General features: G+C 36.0%; 1 protein-coding gene across 1 annotated transcript; it reads left to right on the forward strand.

The window, feature by feature from the left end:
• Window positions 1-4309: 4309 nt before the first annotated feature.
• On the forward strand, window positions 4310-5530 carry LOC133818395 (protein FAR1-RELATED SEQUENCE 5-like). The gene has a single exon (XM_062251255.1). It carries the CDS (start codon window positions 4310-4312, stop codon window positions 5528-5530), a length of 1221 nt encoding a protein of 406 aa, XP_062107239.1.
• Window positions 5531-20094: the final 14564 nt, after the last annotated feature.

Below are 20094 nucleotides of genomic sequence, written 5' to 3' on the forward strand. Positions count from 1 at the left end.
ACCAAACCCCTGTCTCGGTGAATCGAAACGACTCCAGATGTTGGGTAATTACCCCAACGATTCCCTCGGTCACCCGTAATTAGTTGTGTGGATGTCGGTGCACCCGAAAGAGCGCCAGCAGATGTTAGTCACACTAATGTGTGAGACAATCCGATTGAGTCCAGCTCGACAATCCTAACCAAACCCCTGTCTCAGTGAATCGAAACGAGTCTAGATGTTGGGTAATCACCCCAACGAGTCCCTCGGTCACCCGTAATGAGTTGCGTGGATGCCAGTGCACCCGAAAGAGCACCGAGACAATGTTAGTCACACTAATGCGTGAGTCAATCCGATTGAGTCCAGAGCGACACTCCTAACCAAACCCTGGTCTCGGTGAATCGAAACGAGTCCAGATGTTGGGTAATCACCCCAACGAGTCCCTCAGTCACCCGTAATGAGTTGCATGGATGCCGGTGCACCCGAAAGAGCGCCAAGACAATGTTAGTCACACTAATCACACTAGTTCAATAAGAATATTTTGTATTGCTATTATTTTATCTATCTAATTATTTTGTATAATATAACGAATGCATGCATTCAACTATAAGTAGATGTACATAATGACTTACTAATTAAACATACAATAAAGTAAAAAATATCCTTACTGTACGCATAAGACAAAAAAAAATTTGTTATCATATATGTTGAATATAATATTCTTTACAGTAGTTATCTAAATTTACTTTTAACACGTTTTCCCATTTTGTTTACTTTTCTCATGCATGCTTCGTGTAGTGCAAGAGTTTCCTCTTTTATGATAATACCGTATTTAATTTTTACTGGATAGAAAATAAAATACTTCAGACTGACACTAAAATAAATACTTAGTATTATCTATGTTGAACATAAAAGACAACATGATAGCAAAATGGAGTATGTAGTTTTAAAGGAAAAATGGAGTTAACATTTCTATGAACTCAAAATAATAAACTCAAATACATTCCATTAACCCATGTTTATTAGATGAACCATATCTTTCTATTCAATCAAACATGGCTTTACCTGATACGTTACTAAAATAAAAATACATTATAAAAACTCTAGTGGTGATATAAAATGGACCAACAAGTGATTATTGCAGCTATACCCTAACACCCCAACTAGAAACCCATCTTCACTTTTGTTGTAAAGTATACCCTAGCCTTGTGGTTATTCACTACATATGTCGTCTAAAGACTTCACGACCCCCGCCGCCCCCGGGACTGTGATGATGAACAGCCCATCTGGGTCGAAAAGTGGTCGTCGTTCAACTCCTGCTTCAGTACGTAGTAGGCGTCTCCGTTCGGCCGGTACAGGTGGATGTACAAATTGCGTCATTCAAGAGTCACTCCGAGCTCAATACCGACGTCTTCGTGGTGTTGGTGGTTCGCATGCAAAGAAGGGACATCTTGCTTCTCTAGAGCTACCTGGCAGGTTATACGCCATAGTGGAGGCTGCACAAGCTTGCATCGAGAAACTGAGGGAATTTGAGGAGCACACTGAGAGGGCTGCTGACTTAGGCGACTTAGACCTTGACGATCTAGATGTTGTTCAAATTGACTGAGATATCATGGAAAACTTTCCTCCTTTGTACTACTTCTAATTATTAGCATTCGAATAAAGTTTCATAGACTCATTTCATATGGTATATGAAGCCATTATTGGTGATCCATGCATATCATGCATTTGGAAATACCTTGGCATTAGGATAACTAATTCGGTATCATTAGATGTCCTTTTTTATGTGTTACCACGTATGGTTTAAAATGATGAGGAGGAAATGATCTTGATTGTAACTTTTTTATGAGTATTAAATGTATTAAAGTTCCTTTATATTTGTCTACATGAGTTAACTTTTTGTTCATTTTTTTAGAATTGTTCTTTAGTTTTTTAAAAAAGTTGTTAGGAAGAGACATGATAGCATTAAATAAATAACATTAAATATTTAGTTAGGAGAAGTCATCCAAAACATCACCATGAACGACAAAATATAACAAAACATAAATAAGAACTTTCAAGTCCATACAAATAACTTCCAACTACTATCAAAAGACATTCAAGTAGATCATCTGAACGCTGAAAATTAACATGACAAGAGAACACTAAATTCTTACATAATAATAGCTTCCAACTACTATAAAAGAAATACAACAAATAGAATGACTCTAAATTTTCCCATCTCCTCCTGCACTATCTTTGACATCCTCCACGTTGAAGTCGATCTCTTTCTTCTCATCACCCTCTTCTTCAACTCCTTCGTCGTCTTCTTCACCAATGTTATTCTTGAAAATGTGTGTGTCGATAATGCATCCACAATCCACAAAATGTTGTTTCAGAGGGTTAAATGAGCCCATCTGGAATGAGTTGTAAGCTCCCACTACCTGAACGAAACAACGATAAGGGATTAAAATGTTGTCATCAGTCTTTAAGAACTCCTCATGGGCAACTTTCTAGTTGGTGAACACACCAGATCTTGGCCCTTTGAATAAGACATAGAACATGGTCACTCCCTCCATATGCAACTAAGAATCTTATACTGCCTCAAATAACAACTCCCTCCTAGAGATTTTCTGAAATTTAAATGCTCTAGGAATGACACAACCGAATCAAGGCACTATGTACTTATATTCAAATGTTACAAATGGTTACTCTATGTTTTTTTTTAAGATAAACGTTGGAAGTTTAATTGGAACTAAAATAATTGATTGAAGTATTATTTTAAAGTTAGTCAAATATTACAATTGACCTTTTATTCTTCTACTAATTACAAAATTTTGAGTCGTGAGGCATGCACTAGGTAAGCTTTATAACATAGAAAAGTGTTTTTACTTATTCAAGAAACTTGCTGACTTTTCTCTTTAAGAATTGTCACATCTACTTTAAGTGTGTGTCCATTTAGGTGATTAGTCTCAGGTGCACTTTCAAGCATTAAATGTTGAATTTATATATAAAGGGAATTCCTTCACATACTATAAAATTGGTGTTTGGGAAGCAAACTACAGGAAAATATTAGTGTAGTTACATCCATGATTCAACTGCCAAATTTAATGTATTATATGGTCATTAGTTATTGTATTAAAGATATGCATTTAATTGCATAACCTAACCTTCCCCGCACAAGTCAATTTATAAGGTGGTAGCTACGATGCATGAGTTTATCACAAGCCCATCAACACACTTTCATTACAAAAAATAAAAATTAATAAAATTGGAAGACATATTTCCTACTCTCTTTGATGATGATGCTCTAGAGTTTCGTATCTATCAAATAGATATGGCAATGCAAGTATGTTAAGCAAAGGTAGGATCTCAAGGTCTGTTTAATAACTATTAATTTTTCTTCACCCTAATACATTCTTTATTGTCAATTAAATTGTTGAGCAATCTATCTATATATCCTTCCTAATGCAATGTTTTGTTTAATAAAACAGGCATCTTACATGATAAGTAGTCCAGCTAGGGCACCACTACAAGTAACACTACAACATCTACAAAGGTATGTATCACACATTTATTTTTTAAATATACGAATTTTTTAACTGGAAATGTATTCTTACTTGTGAATCATGCATGTGGATACATTCTTATTTATTTTAATCTAAGTCTTAATTAACGAAAAATAATCTGTACATGTTAGTAAAGATTATAGTGCTCGATAAACGTGTATATATGTTGGTGGTATAATGATGATATTAACCGTAGTTAAATCTATGTAGTCATACGTGTGGCTTTATGAAATCACAATATTTTTAGGTTATACATATGTAATATATGTAGTCTAGTCACAATTACTGTTTTATTATTTTTTTAAAGAAAGATTATACATTTTATTAAAAGAATCTTGAATGAGACAATAATTTATTAAAAAACAAATTTTCTAATGATAGTGTTCAAATAAGTTGCTAAATCACAACTCATGATAAATCAATAAAATCTCATTTGTCTATTTTTTTAGTCCTCTTTTTTGGATAATGTTTAAGGATTTGATACAACTCCACATTATTACTTACACAACACCATTGTCAAAAATTATAAGTTTTTATATTAATACCAAGGGCTGAAAGTACATTTGAATATCATTTTTTGCCAACTATTCATGGCCTAGCAATATGGGTATTACTAAAAGTACAACACACATACATTGGGCCCATTTTCATTTAAAGATGTAGCCCAATCACAATAGTGTGTCAAATGCCCAATAATAAATGGGCTTATTCCATAATCCACATGTAATTTAAACTGAACAAAATATAACATGGTAAATTTAAGAAGTTTTACAATTTCTTTACAGATGGTAGACGTTGATACAAGTTCAAATCCTGAGTGGGCTTCGATAATACAGGAGTTAAATATATCTAAAACAGTTAACGAACTAGAAAAAATTGACATTGTTGGTAAGTATCTAGATTCGGTTGATAAGTGGGAGTCGTTCTATGAAATATATGTAAAGTGGATGGGGTTTGGCAAAAGGTCAAATGTCGTGAAGAGAAGAAATGGGGTAGTATCAATGAGAAGGTGGGTTTGTACAAGAGAAGGTTATAGATGGAGTGAATATGTGGATATGCCCAATCGCAAAAAACAATCAAGACCAATCATAAGATCTGGATGTCAGGCAGCTCTCAGAGTGGTTCACTTGAAAGATAACGACTTATGGTTGGCAAAAGAATTTAGCCACGAACATAATCATGAAATGGTATCGGTCCCTGAGTTACAATTCCTCAAGAATAATCGTGTGGTGTCTGATGGTTTGTTTGCACAAGTTCATTCGATGAACTCAGCCGGGATAAAAACTTCTCAAATTATGTCCCATATTGCTATGCAGTCGGGAGGTTATGAGAGAATGCCATGTCAAGTCAGAGATGTGTACAATAGAGTAGCAGGAGCAATTAGGGAAGAAAAACTGGAAACTGATGCGGAAGGTGCATTAGGATTCTTGGATTGTCTTTCTGCGCGAGATCCAAACTTTTTTGTGTACCACCAAGCTGACACAGAAAACAGACTCGCCAACGTATTCTGGGCCGACGGAACTGCAAGAATTGACTACCGGGCATTTGGGGATGTGATAGCATTTGACACAACGTACATGACCAACACGTACAACAAGCCATTGTGCATTTTGATGGGTGTCAACCACCATTTCTCAACTTGTGTTTTTGGGTTTGCGTTGCTCATAAATGAAAAAATGGAGACTTACTCAGGGATGCTAAGAGCATTCTTAGAATGTCACCATCAAAAAAAACCTTCAGTCATCGTCACTGACGGGGATAATGCAATGCGTGAGGCAATAAAAGAAATACTTCCAGAATCCACACATCGATTATGTGCTTGGCATCTAAGAACAAATGCATCTAGGGCTGGTAATGATCCTGGATTCACGAAAGCATTCAATAATTTGATGTACTCATACTACAACGAGGAGGTGTTTGAGAACAAATGGAAAGAGTTGATGGAGACATATCAAATGGAAGACAACGAATGGTGCCAACTCCAATACAGAAGAAAGCGAATGTGAGCAGAAACCTACCTCCATGGGCAGTTTGTTGCTGGAATGAGAACAACACAGTGCTGCGAGTCAATGAATTTCTACCTAAAAAAATTCCTTTTGAAGAGATACACCTTACGTGAGTTCGTTACAGCCATTGACATCGCGGTGACAAAAATAAGGCACATCGAAAGAGAAAATGACTTTACAATGAAGCACACGCTCCCAAATCTCCCATCCTCAGATGCTCTTAGTATTTATTATGATCAGTGTGCAAAATTCTACACCCGGGAAACGTACTACAAAGTGGAATCGAAAATCAAAAGAGAAAATGCGTATTTCATCAGCAGCTATGAAGATCATGCAAATCACACTATCTTCAATGTTGGAAATTTTCGAGATGGGCAAACGAGATATAAGGTCACTCGTACTCTTGGAACAAACCATTTCGAATGCAGTTGCTTATTCTACGAGACTAACGGTTACCCATGCAGACATATTTGGGCAATGATGAAGTCCTGTTGCGTAAGAATAATCCCAAATTCACTACTCCTCAAACGATGGAGCTTGCATGAAAAATCCCATCCGGAAAACATGGAGATAAGCCAACCTATTCAAGAAGAGTTTTGTGCATTGCGAAATGTCAAGATTCAATGCACTTAATTCAGATGCTACCATGATGAACTTCTACACGTCTATGTCACCACAATATTATAACATAGCAAAGGAGGAAATTGCTTGTCTCACTGCCATTTTCACGGAAGGTATGGACATCCAAGGAGTGTCACAGGGCACATCCACGAGGAGATCGTACCAAGAAAATCCAAACATAATGCAAGACCCAGTTAGAGTCAGAACAAAAGGTCAAGGAAATCCAGGGCAGCGAAGGGACAACGGGCATGGGATTCCAACAGACGGATCAGGTTTCAGACAAAGGGCATGTGGAGCATGCGGTGCCCTTGGTCACAAACGTCGAACATGTCCCAATCGTGGCCGCACAACTGGAAGAGGAAGAGGGGAAAACACAAGCAGTGTTAGTATCGATCGGTACACAGAATCGGGGAATGAACACGCGGGAGGTGAAAGTGACATGCCTTATTCAACGCAGGAGTCTTTTGGGAATGATTATGATGATCATGTGTAATGCGCAACCTATTGGATGCAATGTTATTGTGTACTGGATATTATTTATAAGATCACTATCTCTTAATAGTTAAATCATGGAATCATTTTGTAATTGTTATTACTACACTTATGTATTGATCATATTTTCATAAACAAACCGATTGACATATTGATCTATATATGTTTTATTTATATGTTAAAATCAATAAAAATAAATATATTTATTATTATTTAACACTATCATTGCATGAATAATAATTATCTTATTTTCAGTTGATTATGGAACACATGTTCCCAATCAGATCACATCTTCAAGAGCCTGTAACAATACAATACCAGCATATAGGTTATAATGAAGACTTCTCCCTTCGAGGTGGTCTAGATCCAAATACCAACCGTCATGAAAGGCAGACCTATGATCGGTGGTACTTTGGCAGTACACAGGCAACTTATGCAACAAATTTAAGATCAAGGCCAAACCAAGCTGTGTTAACATATGATGACGAAACATGTCGATTATTTAACTACAAGCAAAATAAGGTAATTCAATGTAATAACATTTTATATTGAATTGCAATAAATATAACTAAGAAAAATTATATTCACTAACATGTTGAATGTTGTGTTACTTACTCAATTATTTAATATGATACATTGTCAAATTTAATATAAATATATTGCATACAATATAAACTAATTTTTTTTTTTTTTAAAAAAATAACCCCAATTCCTATATGATTTGGAACATTGAATTTTAAATATCTGGAATTTTAAAACTTAAAATAACAAGTTTACAATCAAAATCTCATTATTAAGAAAATAATTTAACCATGTATTTCCAAAAATTAAAAAAGATAAATAAATAGTAGATAATCATCTTTCAAGCCAAAAAAATTAATATAAATGTTGAAGGCCATGAGTTCTAGCAACAAAAAATTGTTAAAATATAAATGTGCATCCTATAGTAAAAGCTGTGTACCTTTTATTTAATCCATGTGCTAACATTTGTAAATAATGTGCAAATAGCTATTTTTATATGGACAAATTATATTCACTAACATGTTGAATGTTGTGTTACTTACTCAATTATTTGGTATGATACATTGTCAAATTTAATAAAAATATATTGCATAAAATATAAACTAATTTTTTTTTTTTAAAATAACCTCAATTCCTATATGATTTGGAACATTGAATTTTAAATATCTAGAATTTTAAAACTTAAAATAACAAGTTTACAATCAAAATCTCATTATTAAGAAAATAATTTAACCATGTATTTCCAAAAATTAAAAAAGATAAATAAATAGTAGATAATCATCTTTCAAGTCAAAAAAATTAATATAAATGTTGAAGGTCATGAGTTCTAGCAACAAAAAAATATTAAAATATAAATGTGCATCCTATAGTAAAAGCTATGTACCTTTTATTTAATCCATGTGCTAACATTTGTAAATAATGTGCAGATAGCTATTTTTATATGAAAAAATTATATTCACTAACATGTTAAATGTTGTGTTACTTACTCAATTATTTAATATGATACATTGTCAAATTTAATATAAATATATTGCATACAATATAAACTAAATTTTTTTTTTTTTAAATCACCCCAATTCCTATATGATTTGGAACTTTGAATTTTAAATATCTAGAATTTTAAAACTTAAAATAACAAGTTTACAATCAAAATCTCATTATTAAGAAAATAATTTAACCATGTATTTCCAAAAATTAAAAAAGATAAATAAATAGTAGATAATCATCTTTAAAGTCAAAAACATTAATATAAATGTTGAAGGTCATGAGTTCTAGCAACAAAAAAATATTAAAATATAAATGTGCATCCTATAGTAAAAGCTGTGTAACTTTTATTTAATCCTTGTGCTAACATTTGTAAATAATGTGCAGATAGCTATTTTTATATGGAAAGATATACATGGTATAGAAAGACATTTATATCCCTATTTAACTAACTTTTTTATTATAAAAAAATCCAACCGGTAACCAAAACCGATTGTCATGAGTAAAAATTGTATATTAAAATGAAAAGTAGGTCTTCACCCTATTAAGCTGCTGTCAGAATAGTACAAACAAGTGTACTTGACCCAACACTTTTTCAATAAAACAATTGGGAAATAATAGATTCAAGGAGCGGAAGTCATTCCGCTAACAATATGTGTGGTTTGGAATCGGGGGCTCAGAAACATATATAAAATATATATATGTATATATCCTACTCAGATACCCTTTTTTCCCTCACCCATACTTCCCATTTCCTCACATCGATACCACTATTCACCATCCCTTCCGCCCACGGCCACTGGTAATCCAGCGCCTACCCTCACTCGACTCACCAGCCATCACCCGAGAAGAGCCATCAGCCCCAGGTGCGCCTCTGTTTGCGCCTCACGCAGATGCCCCGTTCACCAGCCATCCAGTCGCGCGGCCACTAGGCGCGGCTACATCACACACGCCTCCTAGGCACAGCTAGCACTCGCGCACCACTCCTAGGTGCGAATCCGCTTGTGCCACCCAGCCATTCACTTTGTACCCACGCGCTAAAGTCAAACGCAATCCTCACCCTCAGCACTAAGGCGCCATTTGTTCGGGTCCCTTTGATCTTATCCACCCACGATAGCCTGAAGGAGAGGAAGAGTGACAGCCCCCATCACAAACCCGTTCACCACCCTCGGAACCAAGTGCCTTCGACATTCAAGCACCAAACAAGAGGTTGGGCTTCCCAAGCCATTTCCTTTCACAAAACTGATCAAAAGTCACCAGCTCTTTCGGTCAAGCCATTCTCATATGGGGTACTAATTTCCTTGTTCTGTTATAGTCTTGTGAATATTGTTGGGCATTGGATTCATTGCTAGTGTTTGATTTTGGGGTCAGCCATTGGGAAATCATTTGGCATTATTGTTCGGGGGTTGTTATATTGCTTGGGTGATCTGTAATGACCCAGATTTTCAAGACTCAATAATGCAAAAATATAAATGTTTTTAATTAACAAAATGTCTCAAAAAATCGTATAAAAAAAACTTTTTAAAAAGTCGTATGGTCATACTTAACATTTAATTACAAACATATTTTATAAAGAGTAGAGTGAGCCTAGTTTAGAAAAAATAAAACGGCTTCCCAAAAGGTCGGTCCACATGTACATTTGCAAGGTATACTCTAGCGCTCACTGCTTTGACTTGCCATTGTTCTTACCCACAGCAAGAAACAACTAGGTAAGAGAAAACGCTTAGTAAGTTCAACTTTAAAAGAAAAGCATGCAGAGAATTAGGGTTTCGGATCCATCCGGACCCTACACAATCAATTTCAAGAATGAAAAAGCATCTTGGCAAACTTATGGTCATGCCTAATAACCAATGACAAATTATTTCATATAAACAGATAAATTCCTGCACTTAGAAAATCCAAGAACAAGCAGATATATTACATCACAACTATTTCTTATCAACAAATAAATACCTGCACTCATAAAATCCTAGAGCAAGCAGATATAATATATCATAATATAATTCGAGACCAACGCTCGACAACTTCCAACAATTCGAGCATAACACGCCCTCCAGCATAAATGCTAATCTGTAAGAGGAAACCGAGTCTTAACACTAAGATCTAGCCAATAAATATCCCCATCAAGGGTAACTATCGTGTTACCTAGGGCATCGCTACTTATCCAAGAGTAAATCCCTCACATAGGTAACCAACAAGTTACCTAGGGAATCACTACTTATCCAAGAGTGTAATCGAAGTTACACGGGTTTACAGAGACTTCTATGTTAATCAGTGGTGCTGGTGAGCAGTTGCCCCTAGGGTGTTCAGCCTCACTCAACATGGCAACCCCTAGTATCTATAGGCACTCTCATTGAATGGCCAATATTCAGGGCTATTATCCGAGAATAACTTATCAGAGCACTTGCTCGGGTTCAAACCGTTCACTGATTAAGTAAGCATGAAGGCCCCTAGGTCCCATTTATTTTGGCTCCCCTAGGTTTAACCAACAATCCTCACCTCTTGGCCACTCATTGCGGTAATGAACCGGACATAATAAAATCAAGCAATGTGACGGGGATCAGCCATCTAGGATATGACGGATATCTACCGATCATATTTTCAAAATCAGCACTCACTAGACTAACGTCTCTAAGAAACTTGCTACGACAGTGTATATATATGCATGTGTCCCTATACTAACATACAATACAATAGTCATTTCATGTTGCAGCCACACAATATAAGTTTACTTACTTGGAGTCCTTAGCTCTGAGCAGGATTTCACCCTCCAATATATAGTCCAGTTATGCTTTAGCCAATACTGTAATTATCCATAAAGTATACTCGGATTAATTATGGCGCTTCATAATTGATTATTATTATTTTGGGCAGTTTGGTCATTTTAAAAATTATTCGTAAGGATTAATAATCCTTATTTGGTTTTAAACCCATTAAGGAAATTCATATAAAAATATTTGAGACTAAACCCTAAGTCTTAGGGAGACCTATCCTATGGTCTCGATACCTAGGCTCGAGTATCGCAATAGTATTTTCCCACAATCCGCTAAAAATCTTATTCTTTAAACGTAATGATATTAACCCGTACTTTCAACAAGTCGGTTAAATATATAGAAGATTTTAGCCGGTATTATATCCAAAAAAATACTAATTAAATTCCTTAATTATTTTTTTCAAGAAAATAACTCTTAATTTTCCTTTTATTTTTTCTTAAGGTTTTAATCTCTAAAAACTGTTTTAAGAAAATAACTTAATTTATCTTAATTAGGAAAACCATTAAAAATTTCTCATCTTGACTAGTTAATTTTCTGAAATCAATTAATCAAGTTTACTTACCAGAAGAATAATTTACTTAATTATTTTCTCAAAATATAGGGTTTTAAACCCTCTTTTAATTTATTAACTTATTAATAAATTAAATCTTTTATTTTTAAAAAGAATAAAAAAGTTCTTTAATAAAAATAATTCACACTACACTTAAAGTGGTATTTTAGGTCAAAATATGTTTTCAAGTCTTACCAAGTTTTTATCTTGCAATAAGCAAACTTTCACTTTTTACCTTAAGTTCCAAAATCTCATTTTTACACCAAGTGTGAAAACCATATTTTTCACATTTTTAACTACATACTTTGTTAGTTCATAACTTTAAATTTACTTACCCAATTGTTACCAAAATTTCTCAATTCCATTTTTGGTATGCCATTTAGGTCTTTGTAAAATCTTAGGTCAAAAGGAGCATTTTTTATTGGTGAAATTATTTTCCAACAATGAGGTAAAAATGACCTTATTTTCAAGTCCTTAGTTTTTTCTAAATTTTGACACTTAATAACTTTCAAACCGTTCAGTATTTTCATACCAAATTTTACAGTGTAATACTATATTATGCCAATATTATGTCCACCAAATTTTAGAAAAAACTGGGTTCGTTTACTCTATACAGTTGCTGTCCAAACTTGGTCCCGAAATTAAGAATACGAAAAAAAAGTTTTTTACCTAAACTTTGAAATAGCATAAATCACTCATTTTTAAACATTTTTAGTGTTTCAAAAGCTCAACTTTATGTACTCAATCTCAAAAACATGACAGTAAAATTAAATTTTAAAAAAATCAATATACCGCTGGTACTTGACCCCTTGGAAGTCACAGCTCAAAACACGTATTTTGTTTTAGGGTTTTCAACAAAACCCTTGGGGGTTTTGGTCCCTATTTTCAAAAATTAGCACACAAGCATCATAAAAATTATAAAACAACTAACATAACCTTATTACATCACCAATAAGAAACTTTAAGTATTAAATATACAAAATAATGCTTAACAACCATAAAAAGTAAACTTTTAACCTCTTGTTGTTCTTGCTTAAGGTTTGGATATTCCTATTAGCTTTGGCTCCTTCAAAACCCTTTCAAAACCTTAACCAACTCCCCCCAACAACATAGATAATTAGCTAATGAACAATCTATAGTTAAAACTTTACAAAAGTCTAGTTTATTGAAACTTTACCTTAGGGAAAAACCCTTCATAGACGAAAGCTTAATGCCTCCAAGCCTCCTTAGTGTTCTTGAGGTTGAAGATGGAGAGAAAACTTGAGAGAGTTTTCAAAAAAAAGATGAGAGTGTTTGTGAGAGTAAAGGGTCCGTTTTGGGGGGGGGGGGGGGGGGGGGGTTAGAAAAGTTTATACAACTCTAAAAAATATCCTAAAACACTCAAGTGTTTTACTACCCACTTGACTATTTACCCTAAATTTAAAATGGGATTAAACTTAATAAAGTCGGTCCACCCAATTAAACTATATCACATGGCCGGCCACCCCTTTTGTTATATATGTAATCATATATTTTATATATATATATAAAGGTTAATAAATATTTCCTAAGAAGAAAAAAAATCCAATTTGACTTCCTATAACCTTTTTCACCCTTATTAAGTTTTAACACAAAATTTTACACATAATAATTAAATTAAATGTCTCTTACATTTAATTTAATTAATCACAATAAAATTTAACCTAAGGTCTATTTATGGAATAAAATTCCCCAATTCAGCAAAATTAAGCATTTAACACAAAATGCCCTAAAAATTCCATTTACCAAACTTTAATCTTTATGAATGTAATTTTTGCCCAAAATATATTTGCCATAGTTTTTCATTTTATTTTATGAGATTTTTACCCGATCACGGTTTTTGTGTCAGTCCAAGACCGAAAGTCTTATCGTGACTTTTAAACACAACATTCATAATTTGGCTAGCAGTAACTCATGGAAATAAATTCCAAACAAAATATAATATTATTTAAAATAATATTCTTAACTCGGGGAAAACAATCCCGACCCAAGTCGTTTCAAGGTACCCGAAAATGCAGGACATTACATGATCTGTGTTCTGTTGGCATTTTGGGGGGGTGGTTTATTGTTGTGAGCTGTATTATTCATGTGTTCATTAAGAAGCAGTGTATTTGGTATTTGGGTGTTTGGGTTGCTGTGTTGACTAATTTGTGATATATCTGCTCCCTTTTTGACCAATATGGCCACTAAAACATGAGCCCAGAGAAAGAAATCCAAACCAACCCCTACCCCACCACCAACCAAACAAAATACCAAGGTCCCAACCTCTACCCCACCACCAACCAAAAAGAACACCACTGTCCCCAAATCTACCCCACCATCAACTGTCCAACCACAAGACAAACAAAAATCTAAACCAACCTCTCTCCCACAACTAGCCAAAAAAAAAAAAAAATCCACACCCACCACTGCCCCACCAAAAGCCACACAGATTCCCACTACCCCATTACTTTTGCATTCCCCACTCAATATAAATGTTCCTACCCCCACCATCACTACCCCACCAACAACTAAATCAACACCAACCCGACCCAAATCCAAAAGAGCCGCCAAACCCGCATCAGCCGCACCTCCACTCAAGAAACAAAAGACCTCCACTACCACTAAAGTTGCCTCCGAGCCACCACCCACTGCTGTACCGACCCCAACCACCAAGAAAACTCTTGTCCTTTCAGGTCCCGCTAAGAAATTTTTTTCTGCTTAGGCTAGGGAACGGTATGAGTCCATTAAGACCAAGAAGTTGCTCCCAGAAAAAGGATTCTTACCCACCACTGTTGAGGTGCCAGCATTCATCAATAGTGTCATTGAACTGCACAATTGGGAGGTTTTTCTATCAAAAACCAGAGCATGCTATCATCCCATTGGTGCGAGAGTTTTATGCCAACAGAGCATCCTTTGAGAATTCTGAAGTGATCGTTCGAGGCAAGGTTGTTTCCTTTTCTGGTGAAAATATTAATTCACTATTTGGGCTGGCCAGTGTTGAGTGCGCTGTGTATAATGATATGGCATTGGCCCTTACACTAGACAATTTTGACAAGGCACTGCAACTTGTCGCATCTCCCGGCACTCAGTGGTGTGTCTCTTCTGCTGGTGTGCGCACTTTATTGCACACTTCTATTTTGCCGGAAGCTCGAGTGTGGTTGCATTTCCTCAAATGTCGCTTGCTGCCTACCACACATGACACTACGGTGTCCAAGGAGAGGGTTCTTCTAATATATTGTATGTTGTTTTGTTTGAGTATCGATGTGGGCAAGTTGATCTCAAGGCAGATTGTTAGCTGTGCCAAGAAGAAAAAGGGAAAGTTGTTCTTTCCATCACTCATCACACAGTTGTGCATTCAAGCTGAGATGCCTTCTGCCTCCACTGAGGATGTACTCTTTGAGCGCCGGGACATCGACTTCACCATCACTAGTGAGTCGCATGTCTATGTCAGCAGTTGGGCCATCCCCCATTCCTCCACCAGCTCCGCCCCTTGCTCCCACACTCGCCGACCTCCTTGCTCAATAGAGGGAACTTCTGTTGGGGTTTTATGCCCTAATTAAAACCCAATTTCTTTGTAATCTCATTTATTATCAATAAAAGAATAGAAATCATTTTTTTACTTGGTCAATCACTTTGCTCACATGTTTTATTTTCATGATTATTTGTTTAATATAAACTTCTATTACATCCCGAGCATATAGCTAATCATATATATAGTGACGTAATCACAGTGGAATGTCAATATGATTATATGTTCAAAAGAAGTTAGTCCTAAGATTAATCAATGCACGGGATTTGCACTGGCTTGCCAATCTATGATATGATCTACTTACACATTGTGGTTAGCAAAGTAGATAAGATCGGATGTATTTGTTACATCGGACAGGACCAATATTGATAGTTGATATGATAAGTAAACATACCGTTATTATCTATTCTAGTCATATCATATAGTTGACCATAGGTCAATTCAATCTCAATTCTGAGTGGTTAGTATTCTAATTGATTGTATTATTTGAGTTATTTGACTTGTTCGTTACCAGCTTACCCTACGGACTAACCCATACTTACATCTTGGGAACTCGGAAGTATAATTGAGTGGGAGTGTTAATCATAGATATGAACATCTATAGCTTATGATGAAGAAGTGAAACGATGGTTTCCTTTTAGTTTGGTTTAAGGTGCTAAATGATAGAGATCTCATTTCAGTAATTAAATTAGTTTATTGAAATATCATTTACAAGGAACTAAGTGTTTTAAGGATAAAAGACAATGATGGGTAAAACGGTATTTTAGTCCCATCTCAATGTAGACCATCTATAGAGGATTGAGTGACAATTATGGTTGTAAAAATGGATAATTAATAGCGTATCTATATTTGTTATAAAGCTTTCTATGAATTCAATAGTGCAATTCTGAGTCTTTAGTGGAGTCACGAGGAATTGATAAGTTAGTAAATTTATTTGTTATATTTATGATAACTTATTGGAGCTTGATTTCATAGGCTCATGGTCCCCACTTTACCTTGGATAAAATCATCTAGATAGTCTCAATTAATTGATTTAATTATCGATTAGAATTATCAAAATTGACCGGATAGTTTTATAGAGTTATACAATTTAGAGAAGAAAATAGATTTTATGGCAGATTTATTAATCAGGACAAATTGGTGTCTAAATTAATAAATAAGTTTAAATCAAGGTTCAAATTATAAATAATTAATTTGATAAAGGATTTAAATAATTATTTAATTAATTAAATCAATAGAAAATAATACAGACCTTGATTTTAAGCCTAATGGGCTTATAATCAAATGAGAAATTTCATAGGCCTAAAGCCATGATAATTTCGACCTAGGGCTATTAATTGGCTATTATTTTATTGGTTTTTTAATTAAATTAAATGGCCTAATTGAGTCTATAAAAGGAGTTCTAAGTGAGAGATGAAAACATAATTTCAGAAGTCACAAGTCAAATTTTCTGATAGTTTTTAGATTCTCTATAAACACAAGTCCTATTTCTAAGCCTCGTTATTATTTTCTCTTCTTCTCTCTGTATCTATCTCATGTGTTGAGAATCTCCCACTCTAGTCTAGGTGATTCTAAGGATACTTTGGAAGACTGTGAAGATAATAGAAGATCGGTTCAGTTTCTTGGTAATACTCTGCGACAGAAAGGATACAAGGGTTAGAGAAACGAAAGGAAGAACTCATTCATTTCGCTGCGTATACAGTAAGTATTCTAATCATTGTTTCTCTTTGAATTAAATTTTAGAAACATGTTCTAGGTTATCTCATATTAATTTGTTTAATATTAGATCTACATGAAAATAAATATAGATCTTGTATAAGTTTCCCAACAACTTCTTGGGCAGCTTGTGTCACTTGAAACTCAGTAGCACGACTACTGGAAGTACACCAAACAGCGGGATGCTGCGCTCATCAAGTCCCTTTAGCAAAACTTCACCAAACCAACTACTTCCTTTCTGGTGTTCCCCGGCTCCATTTTGGAGGCTTGGACTGCTCCGATTGTTCATTGTTGACGACAGAAAATCGTTAAAGATATATGGAAGGAAAACTCAAAGAATTAATCAAAACCTAATGAATGCAAAAGAACTTGTAGAAAAATGATGGAGGGTTACAAGTGAACAATAGAAGAAAAACTTGTATATTGCTCTTAGAATAGTCTAATATTACAAGAATTTTCCAACCCCTTAGCTGGAGGGGTGAAGAACCATTTATAGTGGGGCTCGAATGGCTCCTAATACATTGAGGTCCCAGGGGATAAGATTGTACATATGTACGTTGTCAGGGTTGGGGCACGGGTCATAGTGGAGCAAATGGTTGTGGTGTCGACTTCAGTACATGGTCAGGGTTTATGGGAGCACCTTCACTTTAGTACTTGAATGTGCCTCAACTACTTGTTTAATACGAATGTCAGAGACTGGCTGGTAAGGACCACACCAGGTTCCTCACTCGTACGACCACTACTTGTCTGGCATGGCCTTTAGGGTCAGTCACCTAAGGTAGTCAAAGCCGTACCCCCGCGCATACTTCATATCTTCTTGGTTTGTAAACGCACTCTGTATGTAACGCCCTGGTTATCGCAGAATAGTGACGGTGATCGGTGAACCGGAAATTTGACCCGCTACCCGAGTCCTTTGGTTAAAAGCGTGCTCTAAATGTGATTAATAGGTTAAGGTGGAAAATCAATAAAAAGCAATGGATATTTTCATTACAAACTGCTCTGCAGAGCTAATCAAAACATTTACAAGTTGTTCTCAGTACAAAATAGTCATTACTGTTTCAAATTTACAACCCCGCCGACCTAAGCGGCAAAAATTAGGGTAAACCCCCTAGTTCCTCTGAGAACGCCTTGGCTGTGGTGGTCAAGCGGCCGCATATGTACACATCACCACCTAAGCTCTCCACTCAAGGTTGGGTGAGCTTTTCTTTCCCTTTACCTGCACCACATAGCACCCATGAGCCAAGGCCCAGCAAGAAAAGCATAATAAAACATGATATAATATCAACAATGATCGTAATAATCACTCAGGACCAACAGTCCAAACAAATAGGTGACAGTCACAAAAGTGGGTATAGCTCCCTCTAGCCATGTGACAATAGGGTCACTCGGGTTTGACTAGTAAGTGAATCTTTCATAAGTTTGAACAGGATAGGTGTATGGTGAATGGTCACCAACATAACCTTCCTCATGACCTTAGAGTCATAACCCTAGAACAGCGTTCCCTAGCCATGTGACAAGCAGTCACCAGGGCCATATGCCCTGGCTCTAAATAACTAGTCTTAGACTAGCCAAGCGCTTATAAGTTCATCGACCTTAAAGTCGGTCCAGCATTAATGCCATAGATCCATTCAATGCTGATATCGATTAGATCTAATCTTCAGTCGGCCCTGCGTTTAGGACGCTTATGCCGTATCTGACTCTTAGGTTAGTGTCCCTGACTAATCAGTGCCGTATACAGATAATCAACATTCACTAGCATTTAATATGCAATCCATGTCCACATTTATCAATCAACATGCCTCAATAACAATCACGCATGTCATATATACACAGGGTGCAGTTTTCTTACCTCAGGTTTGAGCGAGAAGTATAATAAGGACGACCCCTGAGAACGATCGATCTTTTAGTTCCTTAGCGATTACCTAATCACAACCAATTATAACCGCCATTAATGAGAATCCACATGAATAGGGTCTTAACCTAAGCACCACTTTCGGGACCTCGAAACATGCCCACACGATGAGTAGATTCTTTCCCGGGCCTTAAGGATTGAAACCCCAAGTCAAAAACCCTTAAAAACACTCAAAACAGGACTTTGGAGGAGCAGGGTAGCTCTACAGTGCTCAACCCCTAGCACCCCAGTGCTATACTCAGAACCACCAACATGCCAAAAAGCCTTTTGAGGAGCGATGTAGCACCCTAGGGTGGGCGCTATAGCGTTACCTCCAGACCAGAACTTCCCTGAACCGACCTTCTTCAACTCCTTCGATTCTAACCTGATTTCCAAGCTTCCAAATCCCATTCTTAATGCCAAATGAACCCAAAAACTATCCTAGCACACCCCAAACATCACAAGCATGGGAACCCTAGCCAAAACTCCCAACAAAACCAAGTATTCACCCTAGAAAACTCAGCTACAAAACAAAGCTAAAATAGGCAAACCAGCGAATTCTATGGTTAGAAACCTACCCAAAACTCAGCTTATGATGCTCTTCAATGGTGGAACACACTCCCAAACTCCCAAGGCTTGCTTCCCAAGCTAGAATCCTCAAGATTAGTTCAAAAATCACAAAGAAAGGTGAAGAGAAGAAGGTACGGGAGAACTCAGAAACTTACTCTGTTTTTACTTCCTTCTTTCAGCCAACACTAAATATATCTATCCTAGGGGTGAAATGTCCATTTTACCCCTAGGTCAATTAATAGTTTCTAAAGGCTCCCAAGGGCATATTTGGTACTTTCCTCCTATCTCATTAATCATAATTAACGCTCTCCAATTCCCGCTATTCTCAATAATCTCAAACACCAATAATTCACATCTCGTTACCCTCTAATGCCCGGTAACGCTCTAATCATAAAAATCACCCCGAGACTCAACCCGAGCCTCGCACTTAAATATGTTGTGACTAGACTGCTAATCAATAATCCAAGATCGTCTCATGCCGAATAGCTCGAACAAACCCACATTATAATGTGGTCTTAACACATATCATCGACAATTATACAATTATACCCTCAACGGGCCAAATTAACATCACACCCCTGTAATTAAAATGTGGACCCACATGCATGCATTTAACATCATATTATAATATAATTCACATATACATGTATAATATCATTTAATGGCTTAATTAGACAAGTATGGCCCTCCCGGCCTACTAATCCCGCCATTAAACCACCTCGGAGAATTCGGGGAATTACACTCTACCTCTTTTAACTTCATACCGAATCATTGTGAGGCCTTCCCTATCCTTCCTTTAACGTGTGTGAAAGAGGTACAGGGAGAGAGGTGCCTCGTTGGTGGCGCTTATCTCAAGATGAAAGATAAGGCCACTTCAACGAGGCCTATTTCGTATGCGATAAGACTTGTTGCCCA

The sequence above is a fragment of the Humulus lupulus genome, chromosome 1 (assembly GCF_963169125.1).
Source record: "Humulus lupulus chromosome 1, drHumLupu1.1, whole genome shotgun sequence".
In the NCBI taxonomy this organism is placed as follows: Eukaryota; Viridiplantae; Streptophyta; class Magnoliopsida; order Rosales; family Cannabaceae; genus Humulus; species Humulus lupulus.